The sequence below is a fragment of the Cloeon dipterum genome, chromosome X (assembly GCF_949628265.1).
Source record: "Cloeon dipterum chromosome X, ieCloDipt1.1, whole genome shotgun sequence".
NCBI lineage: Eukaryota > Metazoa > Arthropoda > Insecta > Ephemeroptera > Baetidae > Cloeon > Cloeon dipterum.
In genome coordinates this window covers 22,161,974-22,185,931 of record NC_088790.1, presented here as the reverse complement: position 1 = coordinate 22,185,931, position 23,958 = coordinate 22,161,974, and the positions used below count along the sequence as shown (strand labels likewise).

Below are 23,958 nucleotides of genomic sequence, written 5' to 3'. Positions count from 1 at the left end.
CCCAGACGTGGACAACTGACAGATTGATAAACAACTCACTTTGGCTTTGGTTGGGACTTCGTTGTTGGCAGCACGTCTTTACAGTCTTCCTCCTCGTGCATTGGCTCCTCGTCCTCGTCAGGCGGCACCTCACTCGGAATGGCCCCTATCGTGATAACGTGCGGCACCACCTCCTCGTTAAAATTCTGCCGGCACAGCTCGCAGACCGATTTCTTGCAGTCGCTCAGCTCCTGTCAAAGCAGTCACTTTCAGCAACTCTCGCCCCTTTTAGGAACCAAAAATTTGTGTCAAGAAGAATTACTGAGGAGCTGTGGAGTCCATCATCGTTGAACTGTCACAAAAATTAATTGGGTTGGTTTGAGATAGGCTTGTGTCCCCTCAAGAATTATGAGAGTGAGCTGACAAGCCTATTTCAGACAGACCCATCATTGTGTGGCGAAAAAACTAAAACTGTTCAAGTGAGGCACACACTCTGTTCCTCCTGCACATCAGATATGACAAAACTATTGAATAATATTTTATCGAGGTTTAAACCGAAACAGGGATTTTCTGCAGGAAATAGGATCCGTTTCATATCCTTCAAATATAAATTAAATAGCGATTTTCCCATCTGCACCCATTTAAAACGCCCGAGGAGGGACCTAAGTGTAATGTGTGCGTACTACTTGGGTCAGCGGGTCGTCGGCTTTCTTGGCGTGCAGTCCGAGGATCCGCCTGAGGTTGCTGTCTGCCTGCTGGGCCGTGTTGCGCAATGTGTGGGCCTGCTCGACGGCGGCAAGGCACGGCCTGCACGCTATCTGCGGCAGGGCGTCCTCCTTGTACACCTTTATCGGCAGGCACAAGGCGATAATCTCCGGCAGATGCAGATCCAGGCCCTCGGGGCCGAATATTTGCACGCCGTCGGCCGTCTCCTGTGCGCAGATGCGACACAGGAAGCTCAGGTCGGTCCAGCCCTTCTCGTCCAGTACCTCCTCCTTACAATTAGACGAGTCCAGCTCGAACTGCTCCGCCGACAACAGCGGCTCCACCTCCTGCTCCACGTTTATCTGAGGACAACACTTGAAGTCAAAGAGCGATTTTTAACTCGTATCTATTATTTACCTCTTCTTGCGGCTGAAGAGACTCTTCCATTACTTGAATGGATATCTCCCAACTTTCGTTCGCCATGGTTTACTGGAATTATTAGTAAAGTCATTTACAACAGCCCGTTGTAAATACTATTGAACTACAATTAGTTTAATTTTGACGCCAACTTACGTTTTTAACGCTCTAAAACATGATTATGTATTGATGTTTTAAATACGGTATGTTATGTGAGTCGTCTGTTGACGATAAATTTTCTCGACGGAACGACATAAATGAGTCAATTCTGCACAAATCATCAATCGAATTATTTGCTTCTAAATCATTAGGGAACGCTAAATTCCTAGCCAGAGCAACCTAATGAAAAATTCTGCTGCTCTGATCGAAATTGTCAAGAAATTGTTCAGCACAAATAAAGAATAATTCCAGATTAGTTGAAGTAGAGATGTAAACAAACATGGCTCCTCCTACACTGCAAGGAATGACGGGCGCATGCGCAATGGTTGCCCTGTGCTTGAGCGCGAAAGACTGTAGGACTCATAGGACTATACAATAATTTAATTATTTTATTTTAGAGTAAAAATTGTCAATTTTAATGATACGGTTAAAAATTAAAATGATTTGTAAGAGTTATAAGAGAAATACAATTATTTTGGTCATTAAAATTATTGCTTTTTAATTAAAAAATATAGGAATAATGTGTTTTGCTTCAATGACATCGGTTTTTTATTTTACGTTATAATTATAAAAAATTGCCGGCACAATTCACAATTATTGGAGGTTCTAGTAAGTATGCGAGTTTTATCAAATTCAAAATTTTATAATGCAGATTTATGATAAATATAATTTTTCCAACAAATTCAAACAACAAAAAATTGAGAGAAAAATAATTATTCCAATCGTTTTAAAACTTAATTGAATTCAGTAAATCATATTTTTTGATACGAAAATATATTGAACCAGCCTCTCTGTATAGACGTAAATTTTTATTATGAAAAAACCTAACTGACTTCTTCTGCTTCGACTTCACCTATATGATGGCACCTTTATTTTGTCTTCATACATTTATTTTTGGGACAATATAAAAAGTCTCGCGAGTCGCGACTTAAATTTACATTATGGAGACCGCCGTGCAGAGTATGCAACCTGCACGGCGGGCTATACCTTTCCTCCGCCCTCGTCGCTGCAGGGCAATTGCGTGCTCGACCGTTGCAGGGCAATTATTGCATAATATGATGTTACCTGCTGCAGCGACGAGGGCGGAGCAAAGGTAACCTGCCGTGCAGGTTGCATACTCTGCACGGCGGTCCCCATAACACGGTACTAATCAGCGCTTTTACAATTCTTCTCTGCGAGCGTCGCAAAATTTTTCTTCGTCAGCTCGCAAATTTCTTCTAGCCAGCAGTCACAGAAAGAATGTACATGTTATAATAATTTTAAAAATATATTCATACACTTTTGACCCTTTTGACTATCTTTCAGTGCCTTAATATATGTCTGATATTTTGGTGTCCTCCACACCTTTTAAAAGATAGAATAGATTATTGCTGCGACCCTAAGATGAAATTGAGACCTTTGCGCTAAGTAAATGCACAGTAATCAAGACCGAATGATCAAGACTTAATTTCTGCTAGGCTTGCCAGAAAACTTGCGTGTAACATTGATCGAGCAAAAGATTTTTTAATAAAACCCGCCTTGACAGCCACGGTAGTCCTCGCGACAAAGAAGCAGCCCCACTGGGCATGGGCAGCCCTCAAGGATCTGCTGGTACTGCGGGAACGCGAACGTTCACAGAAATTTCTGTAAAACGATGCACTCACAATCAGCCATTTGAAAAAAAATTTCCTTGGAATAATCGAGCCCGAATTAAACTGTAAAATATACATGTTATTTAATGTTACATTGAAATCAGCATAAAAAATAATAATATATTATATACATTATACAAGTCATGGTATGTGATTGAATTTGTATTTTTATTAGTAAGAATAAACATCAAATAATATATTTTCTAAAGAAGAATAGAGTTTTTTTACTTGTCTAGCGAAGTAATATTATTTGTTCAAATATTTTAATTAATTTCCATTATTTCAGTACAAATTAGTGACTAAATGCCATCGGCGTCTTTTTTATTTAAAATCATATATTATTATAAAAAATTAACTACCAAAAATATAAAAACCTAAAATATTAACTGAGATAAAATATAAAAATTTCAAACATTTAATGAAGTAAGGGAAGTAAGGTAGTAAGTAAGTGCTGCCACACTCCAACATGGCTCTTTCAGATTATCAATCATCTCGCCCCAGAGCCCCGTAGTGATTTCTTCATTGAGCCATCCGCCAGAGTTGTCGTGGCTGATGTTGTACCAAGCCATGCCGGTACCGTTAAGGAAGTTTTTGCAAAAATTGCCATTGTACGGAGCACAGTAGCCACGAGGTGGCGGCAGGGGCCTTTTCACTGCGACACACTGTATTTTTCCTCACGCGCACAACCGAGTCGCTCTGGTATCAGATTTTTAATCTCTCGCTCATAGCGCTGGCGGAATCAAGAGCTAATCAGATAAGACCTTATAGTTTATAGATTTCGATATAAATAAATTTTACTTCTTTATGCGTCCGGTCGTTGAGAAAAAAGAGAAGTGTGTTACAGCCTTATAATTACAGAGGACAGTAAGGGAATATTATAAGGAAAAAGTACACATTTACATTTCACCGCGAATTAAATTTCTTGCCACCAATACTTTCTCTCGTAAGATCTTGTGAGCTAATGTGTAACTCGGCGGAAACTGATTTTTTTCCATACTTTTCAGGAGAGGTCGTGTGTTGATATTTCAGAGCTTATCTCATAATCAGATAAGCTCTCTAGAGAAATCTCCTCCCAGGTGATTTCGCGGTGTGACTCAACGGCCTCAGCTCATGATCACAGACTTCTTATCTCGGTTGTTTGTTTACTAATTGTGAATAACATTTATGAAATAGCTTTTTAAAAGAGATTTTACTTCCGTTTCTTGACTCAACTGAAAGCGTTCAGATAGAAATAAAAAGGTAAAAATTTCAGTAATATATTGCTCACAAAAAGTTATCTAACTGACTATGTTTTAGTCTAAGACAAAATATTGCGTCCCTTACTAGGCCGGGAAATGGAGAAAATAAAGTGCGGATTAGGGGTGTTTGACGGTTCCACTAGTCCGGCAAGGTATGCAGAGGGATTTCATTAAAACAAACACTTTGTGTGTGTAACATAACAAATTGGATTGCAGGGTGTGGACGCTGGTGGTGCACAATGATTTTAGCGATTTCGGCGACGACAGCCGAACCAGCAACAAAGAAGATGTTAAAATCCTCAGAGAAGAGTTCTCAAGGAGAAATTGTGAGTTTAGAGAGATGGCCTCGAAATCGAGAGACGAGATATTGGGTGTCCTCAGCCAGGAGAACAAGTTGTACGAAATATTCGGAGCGGACGAAAAAGGCATAGCTAAAATCTCTTTTATCGAATCGCTTTTTAACTTTTGATATACAGCGCAAGCACCGGAGGCTTTCGTCCTGTTTGTATTATCCCATGGCGCGAGCGATGGAACGATTTTCACTGACCACTTATCGACTGACTCCAATGTTAAGAAGTCGAAATATGAACACTACTTAACTTCTGACGTGTGGAGTGGCCTGCACGAGAAGAACATGCCGAAGCTGAGCAACTGCCTCAAAATATTAGTTTTCGGCGTAAGATTTGGATTAAAAAATTGATTTTTATGACATCTCATCTCTTGCAGTCGTGTCGGGGCCCAAATAGCGAACTCCGTCTTATGACACAAACCTTAACTACCTGCGTCGTTGGTTCAAAATCAATGTGGATAACCGCAAAACCCAACAGCGAAAATTTTGTTATCTTTTATTCCACTGTAGAAGGTGAGTAAAACAATATCCTGGAATTTTTAATTAATTAATTTAGTATTGATTAATTTTTATTAAGCCAATGTGGCCAACACTGATGAAAAGGGTACGTGGCTGGTCACTGAATTCTGCAGGGAGCTAATAAACATGAGCAACGACACGGATTTGATAATATTTCTAAATAGAGTGCAACGACGGATTTGTGGCAGGTCTACATTGGACGGCAGCTTTGCTCAGACACCTCAAATTCAATATTTTAAACACAAGAAATTCACCATTTATGGGTAATAACAAACGATATTGGTTTGCATTGTAATAGTTTGAAAAATCTAATTCTATAGGTGTCCAGTCGTTGAGAAAAATGACGGAGAGTGTATCACAGACCCCTCCCAACTAGTAACTGTGGAAAAAAAGGATTTCTACACCTGGCGCTCGGAAAAAAGGATACTTTTCAGGAGGGGCCGAGCGTTGATATTCCATGACCAACAACATTTAATACAGGCTACGGAGTTCCAAATGAGCTTTCAATATTTGGACTTTGAAACTGAGATTTACAGTATTGTGCAGCTTGCACAGGTTGTCAAGAAAGGTGAGAGCAAAATATATATTTCTTTCGTTTATTTTGAACAAATAAAAATTAGTTTCCATGGCTGCGGATTGTGGCTTAATTGAAGATGGCAGTTTAGCCATTTGCGTTGTGGCCAAATTGAGAGAAGATAAGGACCAGGAATTAATCTTGAAAGTGTCAGACAAGGAAAAGGTTTTAGTCAACAACATCACTCGTTCATTCATTGGCACCGAGTCAAAAGATCTGGCTGGGAAACCAAAATTGTTCTTTTTTATTGACCAAGGAAATGATATGGACACGCTATTCGTAGGAAAGGTGAAATTGCTTTATTGGATTAAAGTTCATTAATATTAATCGGAATTTACAGTCTGCTGAAGATTTTGTTGTTCATGGGAACAACCATAGCGAGATTTTCGTTTTCATGGGAGTGGGGAGTCCCGGTGATGACACGGAGGAAAATCTTGTCAAAGTTCTAGCACATGGATTAAGAGACCCGAAATTGAAGAAAGGCCTGAGTTTGCAGGAAGCTATCGTGAACATCATCCGCCGCTGCGCTGTTGGGAACCGTGTGTTGCCCCAGGTGTCGAGCACTTTGTCACGACTGCTGGATTTTCCACCATGCTCGAACGCGTATATCAAACCATCGTTCAAAATGAAAGACTACGCAAATCCTTTTTCTTTTGAAGAAATTGGTGAGCAGATTATAGAAACCGCAAAATGTTCAGGTCCAAAGGACAACTGGAGGATACGAGCGTGGCTTCTGAGTTCAAGTGCTGGACTCGGGAAATCTGCCGCCACGAAGGAGATGGCCAGGCAGCTGCGTGGGAAGCTGCCAGAGTTTCTCATAGTCTGCATTTACCTTGTCAAGGCAAGCCAATTTTTGCTCAACGAAGATCAAGAAAAATCTGAGTATCGTCGATTATTGACTTACGTGCTTAAGGATAATGATGTAAATATTATTGAGCAAATTCAACAAAAGAAAATAATTGTTCTCGTTGATGGATTTGACGAGATTTGTCCTTCCTACGAGGACTTGGTATTAAAATACCTGCGTGACATGAACACTGCGAAAATTCCGTTGTGGATCACAACTAGAGTTTACAGAGAAAAAAGTATAAGAGATAACGTCCATAAGCTCAACGTTTTTGATTTGGTGCCGATGAACAAGGAAGAGCAAATACATCTCCTCAGAACCCTCCTGTACAAAAACCGGGAGGAATGTGAAGATCTACTGACAAGAATCAACAAAGAGTTCGCAGCAACCCCTCTTCATCTGAAAATGATGGCAGAATCTGCTGACCGTCTCAGCAGCATGGAAGGTGGCCTACACTCGCTGTACTATCACTTCGTGGTCAACAAAGTGAGGTCTGCTATGCTTAAGTTCAGCGGCACAGACGAGAACGCACCAAATTTTGCAGAGGTTTTACAAGAAAAGTTAGAACTTCTGACCAAAGTGGCCATGAACTACTTCTTCCCAGATAACTTGCCCTCTGCAGATGATCTCCGGATAACAAATAAGGATCGCATTAATGAACTTGGAATAGCAATAGTGACTTTTGATAAAAAGAAGCTCAAGTCGATTATATTCGTTCACCAAACATTCGCCGAGTTCTTGGTGAGCTTGCTATTTCTTTCAAAGGCCGGTCACAACGTCATGAGGATACCAAAGCGCGAAGATTTCCTGGAGGACATTGAAAGTATAAACCTGAGCGAGTTTCTATTGAAGAACCAGTTTGACCAAGTGAGAGCTTTCATCGATAATTATTTTGTGGGAAGCTCAAGAGACGAGAAGGTGAGGGTTACACATTTACACAATGCCTGCGATCCACCTACACTGAAGTCACAAAAAACTGACCTCATGGCGTTTATCTGCAAAGAAGGGCATTCCAGACTGTTCCAACTTTTATTTGAGGCCAGTTTTAAATCCAATTTCGAAGACATTACCAAGCTGGTGAATACTCCGTTCCAATATGATTATGAAAACAAGACATACAGCTACTACCCGCTATACGCAGCGTGCTTTTCTAGCGAAAATTTGGCACTGCATTTGCTGGACAAAGGCGCAAAATTAGATCTCCTCAAACCACCTGAATGTATGATTGAAGGTGGAGGCAATATTTTGCATTTGACAGCCAAAAAAGGTCTATCAAAAATAACAAAAAGAATTATTGCCGCGCTTCCCGAGTTGTCCGACGGAGAAAATGATGCTCGGAACATTCCACTCGACATTGCCGCCAAGAGAGGCCACTTGGATTGCGTTAAAGTTTTCATAGAAGCGTGCAACAGCGAAAACGAGAAAATCCATTTACGAAAAAGAGCATTGGAATTTGCAGCAACAGAAGGTCACCGAGACATGGTCCGTTTTTTGATGGGCGATAACTTAGACGTGCTGAAGGACAGAAAAGGCTACCCACCAATATATCTTGCGGCAGGAGAGGGTCATGTTGCTCTAGTGGAAGAACTAATTGACGCCACTGGACAGGTAGATGTCCAGGCTGATGAGGATGGAAGAACTGCAGTACACGCAGCTTGCTCTAATAACCATCTTGACGTTTTAATTTTGCTTCATAAAAAGGGGGCTAACCTGCAGCAACAGGACAAAGTTCTGCGTGCTCCGTTGCACTTCGCAACCATACGAAACAGCCAAGAATGCTGCGAATATTTGCTGGACCAAAATGTTGAAGTTGATCCTAAAGATAAAATCGACGAAACTCCTTACATTCATGCTGCATCAAGTGGGCATTTGAAAGTGCTGAAGCTATTGGAGAGGTACGGAGCTGATATTTATGCAAAAAGTGTACCCATGAGGTTTCCAAACCGGCACTTTTTCGGTCCTATGACTGCTTTGGATAGAGCTGCTTTCCACTCGCAATCTGAGTGTCTAGCTCACTTGTTAGATCGTGATTATTCTGAAGATGTTAGAAGACACGCATTTTGGTTGGGCCTCACATATGAATGTTATGATGGAGAACGTTTGCAGAAAGTGTTAGAGGTTTTCTTGGAGAAAGGATTTTCAACAGAATTTGACATTATGGAAGGGGAAACTCCGATCGTGGTTCTAGCCAAGAGATGCAAAGAGTATTGGTACAAAAATAAGAACCAACTGGAGCGACATCCTTTCTTCCCTGAAGATAAAATCAACATGGAAGCTCCTTTCTTTCATCGACTAGCAGAAATGAATCCTGCTAGCACACCAATAGAGCCAAATCCTTACCTGGCATGCATCACCTATTTGATCCAGAAAGGCGCGAATGTCGATCACGTGCCATTTTCAGGTGGAGGTGCTATGCACATAGCTGCCGAGAACGATGATTTAATACTCATGAACGTTCTTTTAAAAAAACAATGCGAATCCCAGCGTGCTGGACAACATTTATCAAATGACTCCACTTCATTACGCAGCTGAAAAGGGAAATCTTAAAGCTGTTAAATTTCTGCTTGGGATCGAAGGCGTAGAAATCGATGTTAAAGACGCAACTGAAAGAACACCATTGATGCTCGCAGTTGAAGGAAATCATTCAGCGGTCGTCAAATTTCTTTCAAAAGAAATGGTAAAGTACTTAAACATTTCCTGCTCATGCTCCTACAATGGCTTCATTCTTTCATTAATGGCAAGTGACGATGTTTTTTTAAATATTTAAAAATAAGAAAGTATAACATTTACAATTTGTCTTAAAAATGTTAAGAATCGGGAAAATGCAATTCTTCATAATATTTAGGCTTAACAACTGTAAATTGACTTTTAAAATAATTTAACTGCTCTAACAGGCTGCCAGGAGTGGCGAGAGAGATTTGGACATCATCCTTAAGCGTTATCCGCCTGACCAACGGCAACGTGGCCTTGACGAAGCACTTTGTAACGCTGTAGACGAAGGAAACGTTGACCTGGTGATTGACTTATTTGAACGGGGAGCAGTGGTCAGTAAATGCAACGTGAACTTTCGTTCCCCACTCGGGGTGGCGATAGAGAGAAACAGCAAAAAATTGGTCAGGTTGCTTCTCAGTCTGATGAGCCACGAGGATCAAACCGTAGCGGCAAGCTCAGCCTTGATTATTGCAGTTCGAAAGGGAAACCTCGAAATCGTGAATTTACTTGTAAAAGATTTTGGAGCCGACATTAACGTGAGGGACGATAGCGGGACTAGTGCGATTCTGTTGGCGTTCATTTACTGCGAAAGCAGAATCATTGACTACTTGCTAGAGTTTGAGCATTTGGACCTCGTCACGCCGTCAAACAACGGTAGCGCGCCAATTCATTTTCTTTTCCATATCCAAGATCAACAAGTGCAAAAGAGGCTAGAGAGGAGAATTAAGGATCAAATGAAAACTAGAGAATTAATGGGTCAAGCAGGGGATTTATAAACAAGACCCACATGATTTTTGTTCTAGTTAATAAGTCGTATCTCTTGTTTATAACTAATTGTAAGTTACAATAAAAAAATAATTTGTAAGCAAAAAGCTCTAGTCTTGTGCATTTTCCCTTCTGCAGGCTTCATAAAACTGCTTTCACGCCAAACCTAAAGCCATAAGTGGCACAACTAACAAAAGCGAGATGGATATAAAATATTTCACGTTTCTCAGGAGCCGATTTGTTGCGTCTTCCTGACGCTTTTTCGCTTTCATTAGAAACTACTGGCACCACTGGCGATCTCCCCACACGCTGTGCGGCAAATTATCCTCGAAATGAAGCCTCCGGCCGTTCCAACAATCTGACGGCGAGCAAAATGCACCGGTCATGGTAAACTTTCAAGTGTAAAATTAGTTAAATTTATTGTTATGACTTGATCAGGAGCAAACCTGACACTTTTTCAACCGGCTGTGCAAAAAACCAGGCAAACTCAAAGTCAAGAAAAAAATGGAAGCTCACCTAGGCTTTTGTTGGGACTTAGTTGTTGGCAGCACGTCACCTTTCTAGTCTTCCTCCTCGTCCAGTACTCGTTCTTGCAACTCTAGTAGACGAGTCCAGCTCGAACTGCTCCGCCAAACACAGCAGCTCCATTGAGGTCTACACATTTTTCATTAGCTCATACACGGGCTAGGGCGTGTTGTCCGGACAGTGCAGTACACTTTGCCCTCTCCTTGATGTACTCGACCACTCCTCGTGGGTCATTCCGTAGTATGCGGCTGCAGCAGGAACGAAAAGATATCCCACAGGCACATTGCCGAACGCCCACACGTCCCTACTCGACCTGCATGCACGATTGCATCGATTTTAGAAATCATTTGTTATTAAAGGCGGAAAAAGCGTGAAAGGTTCAAGGGGTTCAAGGCAAAAAGCGTGCAATTGCAAGCAGAAGCTAATCACGATTGGCAAATTTTCCATAATAGTCTAATAATCATAGAACAATCAAACGCATAAAAAATCATTCAATTTAATTCTATATCAACCAGCCTAAAGACGTCTGAAAACAATCTAAACTGGCTGTAAATCCGTTTTTGAGATATTTTTGAATTTTTGCCACAAATACATTTTCAAAATAAAAATCAATCAGTTTTAAAAGACAGGTAAATTTATTTTTACCGTAAAACCCATACTTAAAAAATAATTATAATTCCTTGCGGTATAGGTGCAGCAAAAGAAATAAATAATAATTGTAACTGTTAAACTTTTAAAAAACCGTAAAAAATAAACAAATATATTACATGTTATTTGTTTATTATTGCATGTTTTGTCTAATACATAAAATGAAATAATTAATTAATCTGAATAAATAAATAAATTAAAAAATAATTCTAAAATTTAAAACAAAATTCGTGTTAAAATATTCAGCTCTCAAGTTCCCTACGAGAAAAATCACGTGTTGACACGAGTTTTTGGTGACCCCCTCAAATATTTTTTTTGTTATTTTTCCCGGGTTTTTTGAGGCTCCCTTAGTCAATATTGACTGGAAATTTCGATTTATTTCGTGATTTTAATATTTCTGGATCACGTGATAATCCCGTGATAGATACGTGTTTCCGGATACGAGTTAAAAATTAAATTACTTGTTTATTGCTTCAATTGCTTTTAAAGTGTGTAATTTGCAGTTTTGTTCCTTAATTTAATGATTTTAAGGGTAAATAATTAAATTTAGCTACACGTGTATTTTAACTCGAGTTGAACACGTGTGAAAACACGTGTTTTTAAACACGTGTCAGAGATCACGTGATGAACACGTGTCAGAGATCACGTGTTCAACTCGAGTTAAAATACACGACTAGCTAAATTTAATATTTACTTATAATTTATAAAAATTTGCCCATTTTATTTCAAGAATGGGCACAAATTTTCAAAATTCGTAGAAAATACGTGGTCAATTTAACTCGTGTTGGAGACCACGAGATTAACACGTGTTTAACACGAGTACCGTTACACGAGTAGTTCGGTTGAATAATTTGCCCTCAAAATAATTTTAAAAGAAAAAACCTGCACTTAAATTAGCTATTACGCTACATATATGATATAATAAAGTTCTGTATGTTCCCACTTTAACCATAGAAAATTTTTCTAGGAATTAATTTTTAAATTTAATAAATTTTAATTTCAATTCCTTTTTATTTCTTCAAACAAATCATAATATTTTACAACATTTTAAGTAAAATGATGATTTACTAGAAATAATTCATAATATTTTACTCAAATTAAAATTAAAATTTAATAATTTGATATTTATTAAGTTTTTTATTTTAATTAGCTCCTATTAGATTTCTTCGATACATTATTTAAATTTTTATTAACTAAATTTTAATTAATTAAATTTAATTATATTTCATTGATGTGAAATAAAAAAATTCGCTTGCGGAAGCGGAATTTCAAGTGCACGGCACCGCAGCAACTCTATTGCTTGCGCTATGCGCGGCTGGTTTTTCACCAGCTTTTCAATTTCATCCTCGCGCGCAACAAAGATCCCAGCTGGGAAGAGCAAGGAGGGACAGGAGGGGCAGGAGCGGCTGGTGTTGCTGCTTGCAGCGTAAGCGGCAACGGCAAGAGAGAAAAAGCGAAAGTGGGGGCGGGAGCTGGTGAAGCACAAGCATGCGGGATCAGGCAGGATCGGAAACAACGCGTAAGCAGCCAAAGCCAACGGTCAAACGGCAGAAAGAGAATAGCTAAATAGCTTACGACAGTGTGACATACGCGCGCATTCACGGCCAGTTCTTTACTCATAATTACGTACGCAATCCGCTAATTAACACCGCTGTAAGTGACTGCACGACCCGCGGAAACCCTTCTGGATTTACGCGTCTCGCGGCTGTGTGTTTAGACCCGTCAATCAACCACAATCTCCTGCATTTTGGTGTGAACTCGACGATGCATCGTTTTGCAGGTATGTAAATGTGTTAAAATCATCATAGTTTTATTATTTCTATATCTGCATGTACATAAAATGAGCTTGTTATTCACGAAATGTAAATGGCATCGCGTCTTATGGTGCCGTAAAAATTGCATAGCTCAACAACCAAACGCGATTTTCTTTGTCGCATGAATAAAGGGTAAAAACTAATTCGACACTGAAAATAAAGGTATTTGTTGAGCTATGCGCAATTTTTACGGCACCAAGACGTGTATCATTACCTGAATTTTATACTTTTTAAACGATAAAAACAACATGCACTTTGGCAACTATCTATTTTTGCTGTTTTGCTTAGTTAAAATGTTTAAAATTCTGTGTTTCAGATTGCTAATTGTGAAACGGCAACTTCCATCGAAATGGCCCCGCCACCCCAGCATCTTCCATGTGAAAGGAACCCCATTGAGGCTCCTGCGCTGATCGTGAGGGACGGATCTCTTTTGGAGGGAAACCCTGGGATAAAATGGTTCGATATTTCTGGTAGGTAATATTTGCATAATGTCTAACGTGTTCATATCAGTGTTATATAATATCATGTGTCTATGAACTTCAACTTTTTTCATTGCCACATTTACATCCCTGTAAATCCAGTAATGTATAATATTGTTTGCATTTACATTTGCGACAGCATACATAATTATATTCGCAACTTCCTTTAGTAATTTTAATATCTTATATAATTTCATTTCCTGTGTAAGGAACAAAGGAATGTAAGATTACTACATATACATAAGTCCTGTCATTGTTGAAAACCCGTTTTTTTAATTCTTACATGAACGTAGCATGTCTGGAATTCTTAAGAATTTAAATCTTAATATTGATAGATTCAACAGTAATTAATGGTTATTTAAGGATACTATTATTTTGATGATTAATACGCAAAATACAGTCAATTAAACCTTGAAAATTAAAATTTGTGCACAAAATTAAATTTCTTTAAATTAAAATACTCTTTAACAAACAGCACAAATTTATGAAAATCCTAACACCAATATACATTTTAATGAATAGTCTAATTTGTTATATTAGACTTAAATTTACAAACCAATTAATTTTTTTTAGTATAAACTCAATAATAGATAATTGGCAACTGAATTTTTGGTCTGTTTTAGAGTGGGCCCAAGATGAAGAGGAGGAAGAAGTAGAAGCAAATGAAGAAGAAGAAGAATACGGAGCCACGTGAGACAATTTTTTTATTCTACTGAATCGTCTTCGATATTGTGCCGACTGTTTCTGCTGCTCGTCGGAAGGCTCGGTTCGCACTCGAAAGGGGGTTCAACCTCGCGCTCTCCCCCTCGCAGGGAGGGTGGTGGTTGTGGTCATGGTTGTAAGGTCAAACTCTCCCCTTCCATTAGATGACCTAAACCACAACCACCATTCTCCCTGTGAGGGTGAGAGCGTGAGAGAGCCAGAATGGAACCCCTCTCGAGTACGAACTGAGCCCGACGAAGAGCCAGCCGTGAGCAGCAGAAGCTGTTTAAATTTTATATTTATTAACATGCCAACCATTTTGAGTTTATGAAAACATTTATTTTCGTACTTGTATTTTAATTTAATGTTTTAATTATGAATTTATTTCCATCTTCAGTCATCAAATTAATATATTTTTGATCGTTTTTTTTTTTAAGTAAGAAATCTTAAGTATGGTTAAGATAACATCGTATTTAAATAGTTTTTTAAGGATTGTTCATTTGCATAGGTCTGCATGTTTATTTCATTACTTAAAGGATATTGTGCCGACTGCCTCGCTGCTCGCGGCTAGCTCGTCGAAGAGCTCGGTTCGTGTTCGAGAGTGGGTTCAGACCTGGCTCTCGCGCTCTCACCCTCGCAGGGATGGTGGTGGTTGTGGTTTCGGTTGTTTATGAGGGATTTTGATCTAGGTAAAAGTCAAAATACCGCCTAATTGAAAATTACCCTTAATACTCTCGTGAAAATTCACCCTTTAATGTTAATTCCGCGAGTGGGGAATCAAAATTGAGGTCAAACTCTCCCTTAGAAGACCAAAATCACAACCACCACCCTCCCTGCAAGGGTGCGAGTGCAAGAGCCAGGTCGGAATCCCCTCTCAAGTGCGAACCGAGCCCTTCGACGAGCTAGCCGCGAGCAGTAGAACAAATGTTTGCGAATAATAATTGTAATTGCATATGTATAATGGTCTTAATATGCTGAAAATAAATATATTTAATGCAAAATTAAAGCCTAGTTTCAACTCGTTCCAAACCCGTGTCAACACGTGACTCGTTCCAAAAACACGTGATTTCACACGAGACTTCACACGTGTCTAACTCGTGGTAGACACGTGTTTCGAAACACGTGAACTCGTGGCAAAAACCACGAGTTTTTCACGTGGTAGACACGTGATTTTTCTCGTAGGGTTATGATTAACTTGTTAAGATAGTTAACTGTCGGCTTTTCTATTTCCATTCCCTGTGCTACTTTTTTATGCAGATCATCTCAGTAATTACAATTTACAAAAGAGGACAATTTTGTATTAGAGAGAGGCATTACTAAAATACGTATAAATTGCGTTATTACGGTTATTACAAATACATTGAAGCACATGGGCCGGCCAACGGTACACACGCCCAGCAGCTTCACGATGTTGGGGTGCTCCAGCTCGGACAGCAAGCAATAAGCCTCACACATAGTTTTCCATTAGGTCATCGTGCTGGTGGTGTCCGTGAAATAACACCATGTAGAGGGCTGGGCTCCTCTCCACCGACGTTGCAATAGTAGTCGTCCGCGTCCTTCACAAAATTTTGCCATTTTATGGTGCACAGTAGCCACGCGGAGGAATCAGGGACCTTTTCACTGACACTCAAAAATGAAACACACACAATATTCCTAATAATACAATATATTTTTATTCAAACACGTTCACTTACTGGGGCACAGGGCCAATATTCATCAAGATAATCATAATAAAGTTTATTAAACAGCTTTTTTTTAAATTGAGCACAGTTCCAGATGCAGTAAGAGTGATTCGTGCCTGTTACTGCTGAGACACGCTGCGTTCCTCCACTCGCACAATCGGGTCGCTTTGTTGAGTCAGTTTTTTATTCTCGCGCTCGGCGCGTTTGCAAAATATAGAAAGCTTATCAGATAATACTAGTTTATTTATAGTGTTCGATCGAAAAATCTATTTCTATATTCGTGGCAGTCGTCGAGAAAAAAGACGGAAAGTGTGTTTCAGACCCCGTTCAACTTTAGAGCTACAGTGGACAGAAAGGATTTCTCGGATTTCTACTGATTGCGGTCGGAAATAATGGTATGGAAAAATAACACCTTTCGCTACGAAATACAGTTATTGCCACAAATCTTTTTTCTCATAAAAACTGGCGAGATGTGTAAACCAGCTGAAACTGTAATTTTTCCATACTTTTCAGGGGAGGCCCGAGCGTTGATATTTCCAGAGCTTATCTCATTCATCAGATATAAGCTCTCTCTAGCGAAATCTCCTCCCAAATGGTGACACAAACGGCCTAAAGTCACCATCGGAGAGTTTTTGTCTCGGTTGTTGGTTTACTGAATAACACAAAAATAGCTTTTTAAAGAGTTTTTACTTCCGTTTTCCTTGACGTCAAATGTAAGCATTCGGATAGACAGCAAAAGGTAAAAATTTCAGGGATATTACTCACAAAAAGTTACCTAACTGACTATTCTTGTAGTCTAAGACAAAATATTGCATCCCGTAATAGGCCGGGAAATGCAGAAAATAAAGTGCGCATTAGGGGTGTTTGACGGCTCCGCTGGTCCGGCAAGGTATGCACAGGGATTTCATTAACACAAACTAACACTTTGTGTGTGTAACTAACAAATTGGATTGCAGGGTGTGGACGCTGGTGGTGCACAATGATTTTAGCGATTTCGGCGACGACAGCCGAACCAGCAACAAAGAAGATGTTAAAATCCTCAGAGAAGAGTTCTCAAGGAGAAATTGTGAGTTTAGAGAGATGGCCTCGCAATCTAGAGACGAGATATTGGGTGTCCTCAGCCAGGAGAACAAGTTGTACGAAATATTCGGAGCGGACGAAAAAGGCATAGCTAAATTCTATTTTATCGAATCGCTTTTTAACTTTTGATATACAGCACAAGCACCTGAAGCTTTCGTCCTGTTTGTATTATCCCATGGCACGAGCGATGGAACGATTTACACCGACCACTTATCGCCAGACTCGAGTGTTGAGGAGTCGAAATATGAACACTACTTTACTTCTGACGTGTGGAATGGCCTCCACGAGAAGAACATGCCGAAGCTGAGCAACTGCCTCAAAATATTAGTTTTTGGAGTAAGATTTGGATTAAAAGAAAAAAATATGTCATAGCATTTCTTGCAGCCGTGTCGGGGTCAAAATGATGAAATCCGACTTACAACAAAAACATTGCATGATTTGAGGGTTGGGGCACGATTGCATCAGTTGGAGGCCCAACCGGAAATCCCGACAGATGACTGTGTCGATGGTCCAAAACCAATTTGGATAACTGCAAAACCAAACAGCGAAAATTTTGTCATATTTTATTCCACTGTAGAAAGTGAGTTTTATTGGTGTCCTAAGGTGTTTATTTTAATTTTCAATTTTATATTAGCCAACTATGCCAATACTGATGAAAAGGGAACGTGGTTGGTCACTGAATTCGGCAATGAGCTGACTTCCATGAGGAACGATACGGATCTGATAATATTTCTAAATAGAGTGCAACGACGAATCTGTGACAGGTCTACACAGGACGGCATCTATGCTCAGACACCACAAATTCAATATTTCAAACACAAGAAATTCACTATTTATGGGTAAAAATAAAAAATAATAGCTAGTAGTATTTTTCTATTGAAAAATCTATTTCTATAGGTGTCCAGTTGTTGAGAAAAAAGACGGAAAATGTGTTTCAGATTCCTCCCAATTAGTTACAGCGGACAGAAAGGACTACTACACATGGCGGTCGGAAAAAAGGATACTTTTCAGGAGGGGCCGAGCGTTGATATTCCATGATCAACTACATTCAGTACAGGCTACGGAGTTCCAAAAGAGCTTTCAATATTTGGACTTTGAAACTGAGGTGTACAGTATTGTGCAGCTTGCACAGGTCGTCAAGAAAGGTGAGAGCAAAATATATATTTCTTTCGTTTATTTTGAACAAATAAAAATTAGTTTCCATGGCTGCGGATTGTGGCTTAATTGAAGATGGCAGTTTAGCAGTCTGCGTTTTGGCCAAATTGAGAGAAGATAAGGACCATGAATTATATTTGAAAGTGTCAGACAAGGAAAAGGTTTTAGTCAACAACATAACTTGTTCATTCATTGGCACCAAGTCAACAGACCTAGCTGGAAAACCAAAATTGTTCTTTTTTATTGACCAAGGCAATGATGTGGACACGCTTTTCATAGGAAAGGTAATACAACATATTTTTATTGGAATCATTTATATTAATAGCAATAATTTACAGTCAGCCGAAGATTTTATTGTCCATGGAAATAATCACGGCGAGATTTTCGTTTTCCTGGGCGAGTGGGGAGTCCCGGTGATGACACGGAGGAAAATCTTGTCAAAGTTCTAGCACGTGGATTAAGAGACCCGAAATTAAAGAAAGGCCTGAGTTTGCAGGAAGCTATCGTGAACATCATCCGCCGCTGCGCTGTTGGGAACCGTGTGTTTCCCCAGGTGTCGAGTACTTTGTCACGACTGCTGGATTTTCCACCATGCTCGAACGCGTATATCAAACCATCGTTCAAAATGGAAAACTACGCGAAGCCATTTTCTTTTGAAGAAATTGTTGAGCAGATTATAGAAACGGCAAAATGCTCAGATCCAATTAATAAGTTGAGGGAACGAGTGTGGCTTCTGAGTTCAAGTGCTGGACTCGGGAAATCTGCCGCCACGAAGGAGATGGCCAGGCAGCTGCGTGAGAAGCTGCCAGAGTTTCTCGTAGTCTGCATTTACCTTGTCAAGGCAAGCCAATTTTTACTCAATGAAGATAGCGAAAAATCTGAGTATCGTCAATTTTTGACTTACGTGCTTAAGGACAATGATGTAAATATTATTGAGAAAATTCAACAAAAGAAAATAATCGTTCTCGTTGATGGATTTGACGAGATTTGTCCGTCCTACGAGAATTTGGTATTAAAATACCTGCGTGACATTAATACTGCGGACATTCCGTTGTGGATCACAACTAGAGTTTACAGAGAAAAAAGTATAAGAGAAAGCATTAATAAGCTCAACGTTTTTGATTTGGTGCCGATGAACAAGGAAGAGCAAATACATCTTCTCAGAACCCTCCTGTACAAAAACCGGGAGGAATGTGAAGATCTACTGAAAAGAATCAACAAAGAGTTCGCAGCAACTCCTCTTCATCTGAAAATGATGGCAGAAACTGCTGATCGTCTCAGTAGCATGGAAGGTGGCCTACACTCGCTGTACTATCACTTCGTGGTCAACAAGGTGCGGTCTGCTATGCTCAAGTTCAGCGGCACAGACGAGAACGCACCAAATTTTGCAGAAGTCTTACAAGAAAAGTTAGAGCTTTTGACCAAAGTGGCCATGAACTACTTCTTCCCAGATAACCTGCCCTCTGCAGATGATCTCCGGATAACAAATAAGGATCGCATTAATGAACTTGGAATAGCAGTTGTGTCTTTTGATAAAAAGGAGCTCAAGTCGATTATATTCGTTCACCAAACATTCGCAGAGTTCTTGGTGAGCTTGCTTTTTCTTTCAAAGGCCGGTCACAACGTCATGAGGATACCAAAGCGCGAAGATTTCCTGGAGGACATTGAAAGTATAAACCTGAGCGAGTTTCTATTGAAGAACCAGTTTTACCAAGTGCGATCTTTCATCGATAATTATTTTGAGGGAAACTCAAGAGACGAGAAGGTGAGGGTTTCACATTTACACAATGCCTGCGATCCACGCACACTGAAGTCAAAAGAAACTGACCTCATGGCGTTTATCTGCAAAGAAGGGCATTCCAGACTGTTCCAACTTTTGTTTGAGGCCAGTTTTAAATCCAATTTCGAAGACATTACCAAGCTGGTGAATACTCCGTTCCAATATCATTATCAAAACAATACATACAGCTACTACCCGCTGTACGCTGCGTGCTTTTCAAGCGAAGATTTGGCACTGCACTTGTTGGACAAAGGCGCAAAATTAGATCTCCTAAAACCACCTGAATGTAAGATTGAAGGTGGAGGCAATATTTTGCATTTGACAGCCAAAAAAGGTCTATCAAAAATAACAAAAAGAATTATTGCCGCGCTTCCCGAGTTGTCCGACGGAGAAAATGATTTTAGGAACATTCCACTCGAGATTGCCGCCAAGAGAGGTCACCTGGACTGCGTTAAAGTTTTTATAGAAGCAAGCAACAGCGAAAACAAGAAAATCCATCTACGAAAAAGAGCATTGAAATTTGCAGCACCAGAAGGTCACCGCCGAGACATGGTCCGTTTTTTGATGGGCGATAACTTGGATGTGCTGAAGGACAGCAAAGGCTACCCACCAATATATCATGCGGCAAAAAAGGGTCATGTTGTTCTAGTGGAAGAACTAATTGATGCCACTGGAGAGGTCGATGTCCAGGAAGATAATGACGGAAAAACTGCAGTACACGCAGCTTGCTCTACTAACCAGCTTGATGTTTTAATTCTGCTTCATAAAAAGGGGGCAAACCTGCAGCAAGAGGACACATATCTCAAGAGTGCTCCGTTGCACGATGCAGCATCAAGCAACAGCCAAGACTGCTGCAAGTATTTGCTGGACCATAATTTTGAAGTTAATCCAAAAGATAAATTCAAAGAAACCCCATACATTAGAGCTGCAACAATGGGGTGTTTGGAAGTGCTGAAGCTATTGGAGAGGTACGGAGCAGATATTCATGCAAAAAGTGAACCCATGCAACTTCCGGATGGGCAGCGTCTTGGTCGAATGACTGCTTTGACCAGAGCTGCTAGGCATTCATTTCCTGAGACTCTCAAGTGTCTGGCTCACTTGTTAGATCTTGATTATTCAATAGATGTCAAAAGACACGCATTTTGGATCGGCCTCGCTCATGGAGATCATGGAGAAAGAATGCAGAAAGTTGTAGAGGTTTTCTTGGAGAAAGGACTTTCAATGAAAGTTATGAATATGGGATCGAGATATCCGATTGTGGTTCTAGCTAAAAGATGCCAAGAGTTTTGGGAGAAAAATAAGAACCAGCTACATCCTTCCTTCTCTGAATATGAAAACAACAGGGAAGCCCCTTTCTTCCATCGGCCAGTAGGGATAACTCCGGCTTTTACACTAATAAAGCCGAATCCTTACCTGCCATGCATTACCTACTTGATAGAGAAAGGCGCGGATGTCGACCATATGCAATTTTCAGGCGGAGGTGCTATGCACATAGCTGCCAAGAACGATGATGTAATACTCATGAACGTTCTTTTGACAAACAATGCGAATCCCAACCTGCGGGACGAGATAAATAAAATGACTCCACTTCATTACGCAGCTAAAAAAGGAAAGCTTAACGCTGTCAAATTTCTGCTTGGGATCGAAGGCGTAGATATCGATGTTAAAGACTCAAGGAAAAGAACACCATTGATGCTTGCAGAAGAAGGGGATCACACAGAGGTCGTCAAATTTCTTTTGGAAAACAACGCAAACATTTCCTGCTCACGCAATGGCACCACTTCAGATGTGGCAAGTTGACTTTTTATAAACATTAAAAAATATCATTTTTTTAGAATTAACAAAACGTTTAAAATGTTATGAACATTTTGTCTAAATAATTTTCATTTGTTCTTTCAATTAAATATACTGCTCTAACAGTCTGCCAGGGGTGGCGAGAGAGATTTGGACACCATCCTTGAGAGTTATCCGCCTGACCAACAGCAACGCGACCTTGATGAAGAACTTTGTGACGCTGTAGATGAAGGAAACGTTGACCTCGTGATGGACTTATTTGAACGGGGAGCAGTGGTCAGTAAATGCAACGTGAACTTTCGTTCCCCACTCGGGGTGGCGATAGAGAGAAACAGAGAAGAATTGGTCAGGTTGCTTCTCAGTCTGATGAGCCACGAAGATCAAACTGTAGCGGCGAGCTCAGCCTTGATCATTGCGATTAAAAAGGGAAACCTCGAAATCGTGAATTTACTTGTAAAAGAGTTTGGAGCCGACATTAATGTGAGGGACGATAGTGGGACTAGTGCAATTCTGATGGCGTTCATTAACTGCGAAAGCAGAATCATTGACTACTTGCTACAGTTTGAGCATTTGGACCTCGTTACGCCGTCAAACGACGGTAGCGCGCCAATTCAATTTCTTTTCCTTATCCAAGATCAAGAAGTGCAAAAGAGTCTAGAGAGTAGAATTAAGGATCAAATGAAAAGTAGGGAAGTAATGGGTCAAGGGTACTTATAAACAAGACTTACTTGATTTTTGTAATACTAAGTCCTTTCTCTTGTTTATAACTTAAATTATAATAAAAAAAAATGAAAGCCTTAGTCTTGTGTATTTTTCCTTCTGCAGGCTACAAAAAATGCTTTCACGCCAACCCTATAACCTTAAGTGCCACAACTGACAAAAGCGAGCTGGAACTAATATTTCACGTTTCCCAGGAGCCGATTTGTTGTGTCTTCCTGACGCTTTTTCGCTTTCATTAGAAACTACTGGCACCACTGGCGCTCTCCCCACACGCTGTAGGGCAAATTATCCTCGAAATTAAGCCTCCTGCTGTGGGAACAAACAGACGGCGAGCAAGCTGCACCGGTCAGGGTAAAAGTTCAAGTGTAAAATTAGTTAAATTTGTGATGACTTGACCATCAGGAGCAAACCTGACATATTTCAACCGGCTGTGGAAATAACCAGACAAACTCAAAGAGTCAAGAAAAAAATGGAAGCTCACTTAGGCTTTTGTTGGGACTTAGTTGTTGGCAGCACGTCTTTGTAGTCTTCCTCCTCATGCATTAGCTACTCGTCCTCGTCAGGCGGCACCTCACTAGGCGGCACCTATCGTGATAACGTGCGGCACCACCGCCTTGTTAAAATTCTGCCGGCACAGCTCGCAGACCAATTTCTTGCAGTCGTTCAGCTCGCCTGTCAAAGCAGTTTGATCACTTTTAGCCCTTATAAGAACCAAATTTCGCCCTTCTAGTTGTGTCAAGAAGAATTATTGTCCAGTCTATCATTTTGTTGAACTGCCACAAAAATTGATTGGGCGTGAGATTGGCGTGTATCCCTCAAGAATTTATGAGAGTTAGATTACACACATGAGGTGATAAGCCTATTTCAGACAGACCTCCTGCGCATCTGAAATAAAGAAACTGTTAAATTTAATATCAAATTTTAAGCCGAATCAGGGATTTTCTGCAGTAAACAGGTTCCATTTCAAACCCTGCAAATTTAAATGGCGATTTTCCCACCTGCACCCGTTTAATTTTCTCAATGGTTTGGTCCAGCCCCTGGTACACCTTTGTTTGATCGTTTAATTTCTTCTAGCAGCTCGGAGCTTGAGTGTGAAACAACCAAAACCCAGAATTTGAACTTCTCCAGCAGAAAAATTACGACTCCAACACCTAAAGGACCTAAGTGTAATGTGTGCGTACTACTTGAGTCAGCGGGTCGTCGGCTTTCTTGGCGTGCAGTCCGAGGATCCGCCTGAGGTTGCTGTCTGCCTGCTGGGCCGTGTTGCGCAATGTGTGGGCCTGCTCAACAGCGGCGAGGCACGGCCGGCACGCTACCTGCGGCAGGGCGTCCTCCTTGTACACCTTTATCGGCAGGCACAAGGCGATAATCTCCGGCAGATGCAGATCCAGGCCCTCGGGGTCGAATATTTGCACGCCGTCGGCCGTCTCCTGTGCGCAGATGCGACACAGGAAGCTCAGGTCGGTCCAGCCCTTCTCGTCCAGTACTTCCTCCTTACAATTAGACGAGTCCAGCTCAAACTGCTCCGCCGACAACAGCGGCTCCACCTCCTGCTCCACGTTTATCTGAGGACAACACTTGAAGTCAAAGAGCGATTTTTACCTTGTATTATTTACCTCTTCTTGCGGCTGAAGAGACACTTCCATCACTTGAATGTATATTTCTCAACATTCGTTCGCCATGG

The 23,958-nt window shown here is 40.5% G+C and overlaps 2 protein-coding genes and 2 long non-coding RNA genes across 7 annotated transcripts in view; 3 read left to right on the top strand and 1 right to left on the bottom strand.

Moving 5' to 3' along the window:
* Positions 1 to 23,958, bottom strand: part of LOC135945657 (zinc finger protein ZFP2-like) — a 26,701-nt gene extending 2,743 nt beyond the window's left edge. The window contains exons 1-4 of one of the 3 annotated variants that reach the window (XM_065493479.1): positions 1,258 to 1,542; positions 1,102 to 1,173; positions 663 to 1,046; positions 40 to 230 (exon numbers count right to left, since the gene is read on the bottom strand). In XM_065493479.1, the coding sequence (XP_065349551.1) occupies positions 40 to 230; positions 663 to 1,046; positions 1,102 to 1,167 (641 nt within the window). In that variant the 5' untranslated portion in view covers positions 1,168 to 1,173; positions 1,258 to 1,542. Of the gene's footprint in view, positions 1 to 39; positions 231 to 662; positions 1,047 to 1,101; positions 1,174 to 1,257; positions 1,543 to 23,455; positions 23,840 to 23,890 lie in introns of those variants that run through there. The other 2 variants (XM_065493480.1, XM_065493481.1) reach the window with 2 other exon arrangements.
* On the top strand, positions 3,642 to 4,548 carry LOC135946688 (uncharacterized). The gene is made up of 4 exons (XR_010575539.1): positions 3,642 to 3,834; positions 3,896 to 4,130; positions 4,188 to 4,281; positions 4,346 to 4,548. It is a non-coding gene; the product is annotated as an uncharacterized LOC135946688 (long non-coding RNA).
* Positions 4,610 to 10,149, top strand: LOC135946687 (uncharacterized). 2 transcript variants are annotated; one of them, XR_010575538.1, is made up of 7 exons: positions 4,610 to 4,805; positions 4,856 to 4,991; positions 5,056 to 5,260; positions 5,318 to 5,565; positions 5,618 to 5,859; positions 5,912 to 9,095; positions 9,313 to 10,147. XR_010575538.1 is itself a non-coding variant. In XM_065495003.1 (6 exons), the coding sequence occupies exons 1-6, from the start codon at positions 4,764 to 4,766 to the stop codon at positions 8,948 to 8,950; spliced, it is 3,912 nt and encodes a 1,303-aa protein (XP_065351075.1). In that variant the 5' UTR covers positions 4,610 to 4,763; the 3' UTR covers positions 8,951 to 10,149. The 2 variants fall into 2 exon arrangements, 1 of the variants encoding a protein (XP_065351075.1); XM_065495003.1 differs by having other exon boundaries at positions 5,912 to 10,149.
* On the top strand, positions 12,334 to 15,076 carry LOC135946509 (uncharacterized). The gene is made up of 3 exons (XR_010575521.1): positions 12,334 to 12,848; positions 13,199 to 13,352; positions 13,985 to 15,076. It is a non-coding gene; the product is annotated as an uncharacterized LOC135946509 (long non-coding RNA).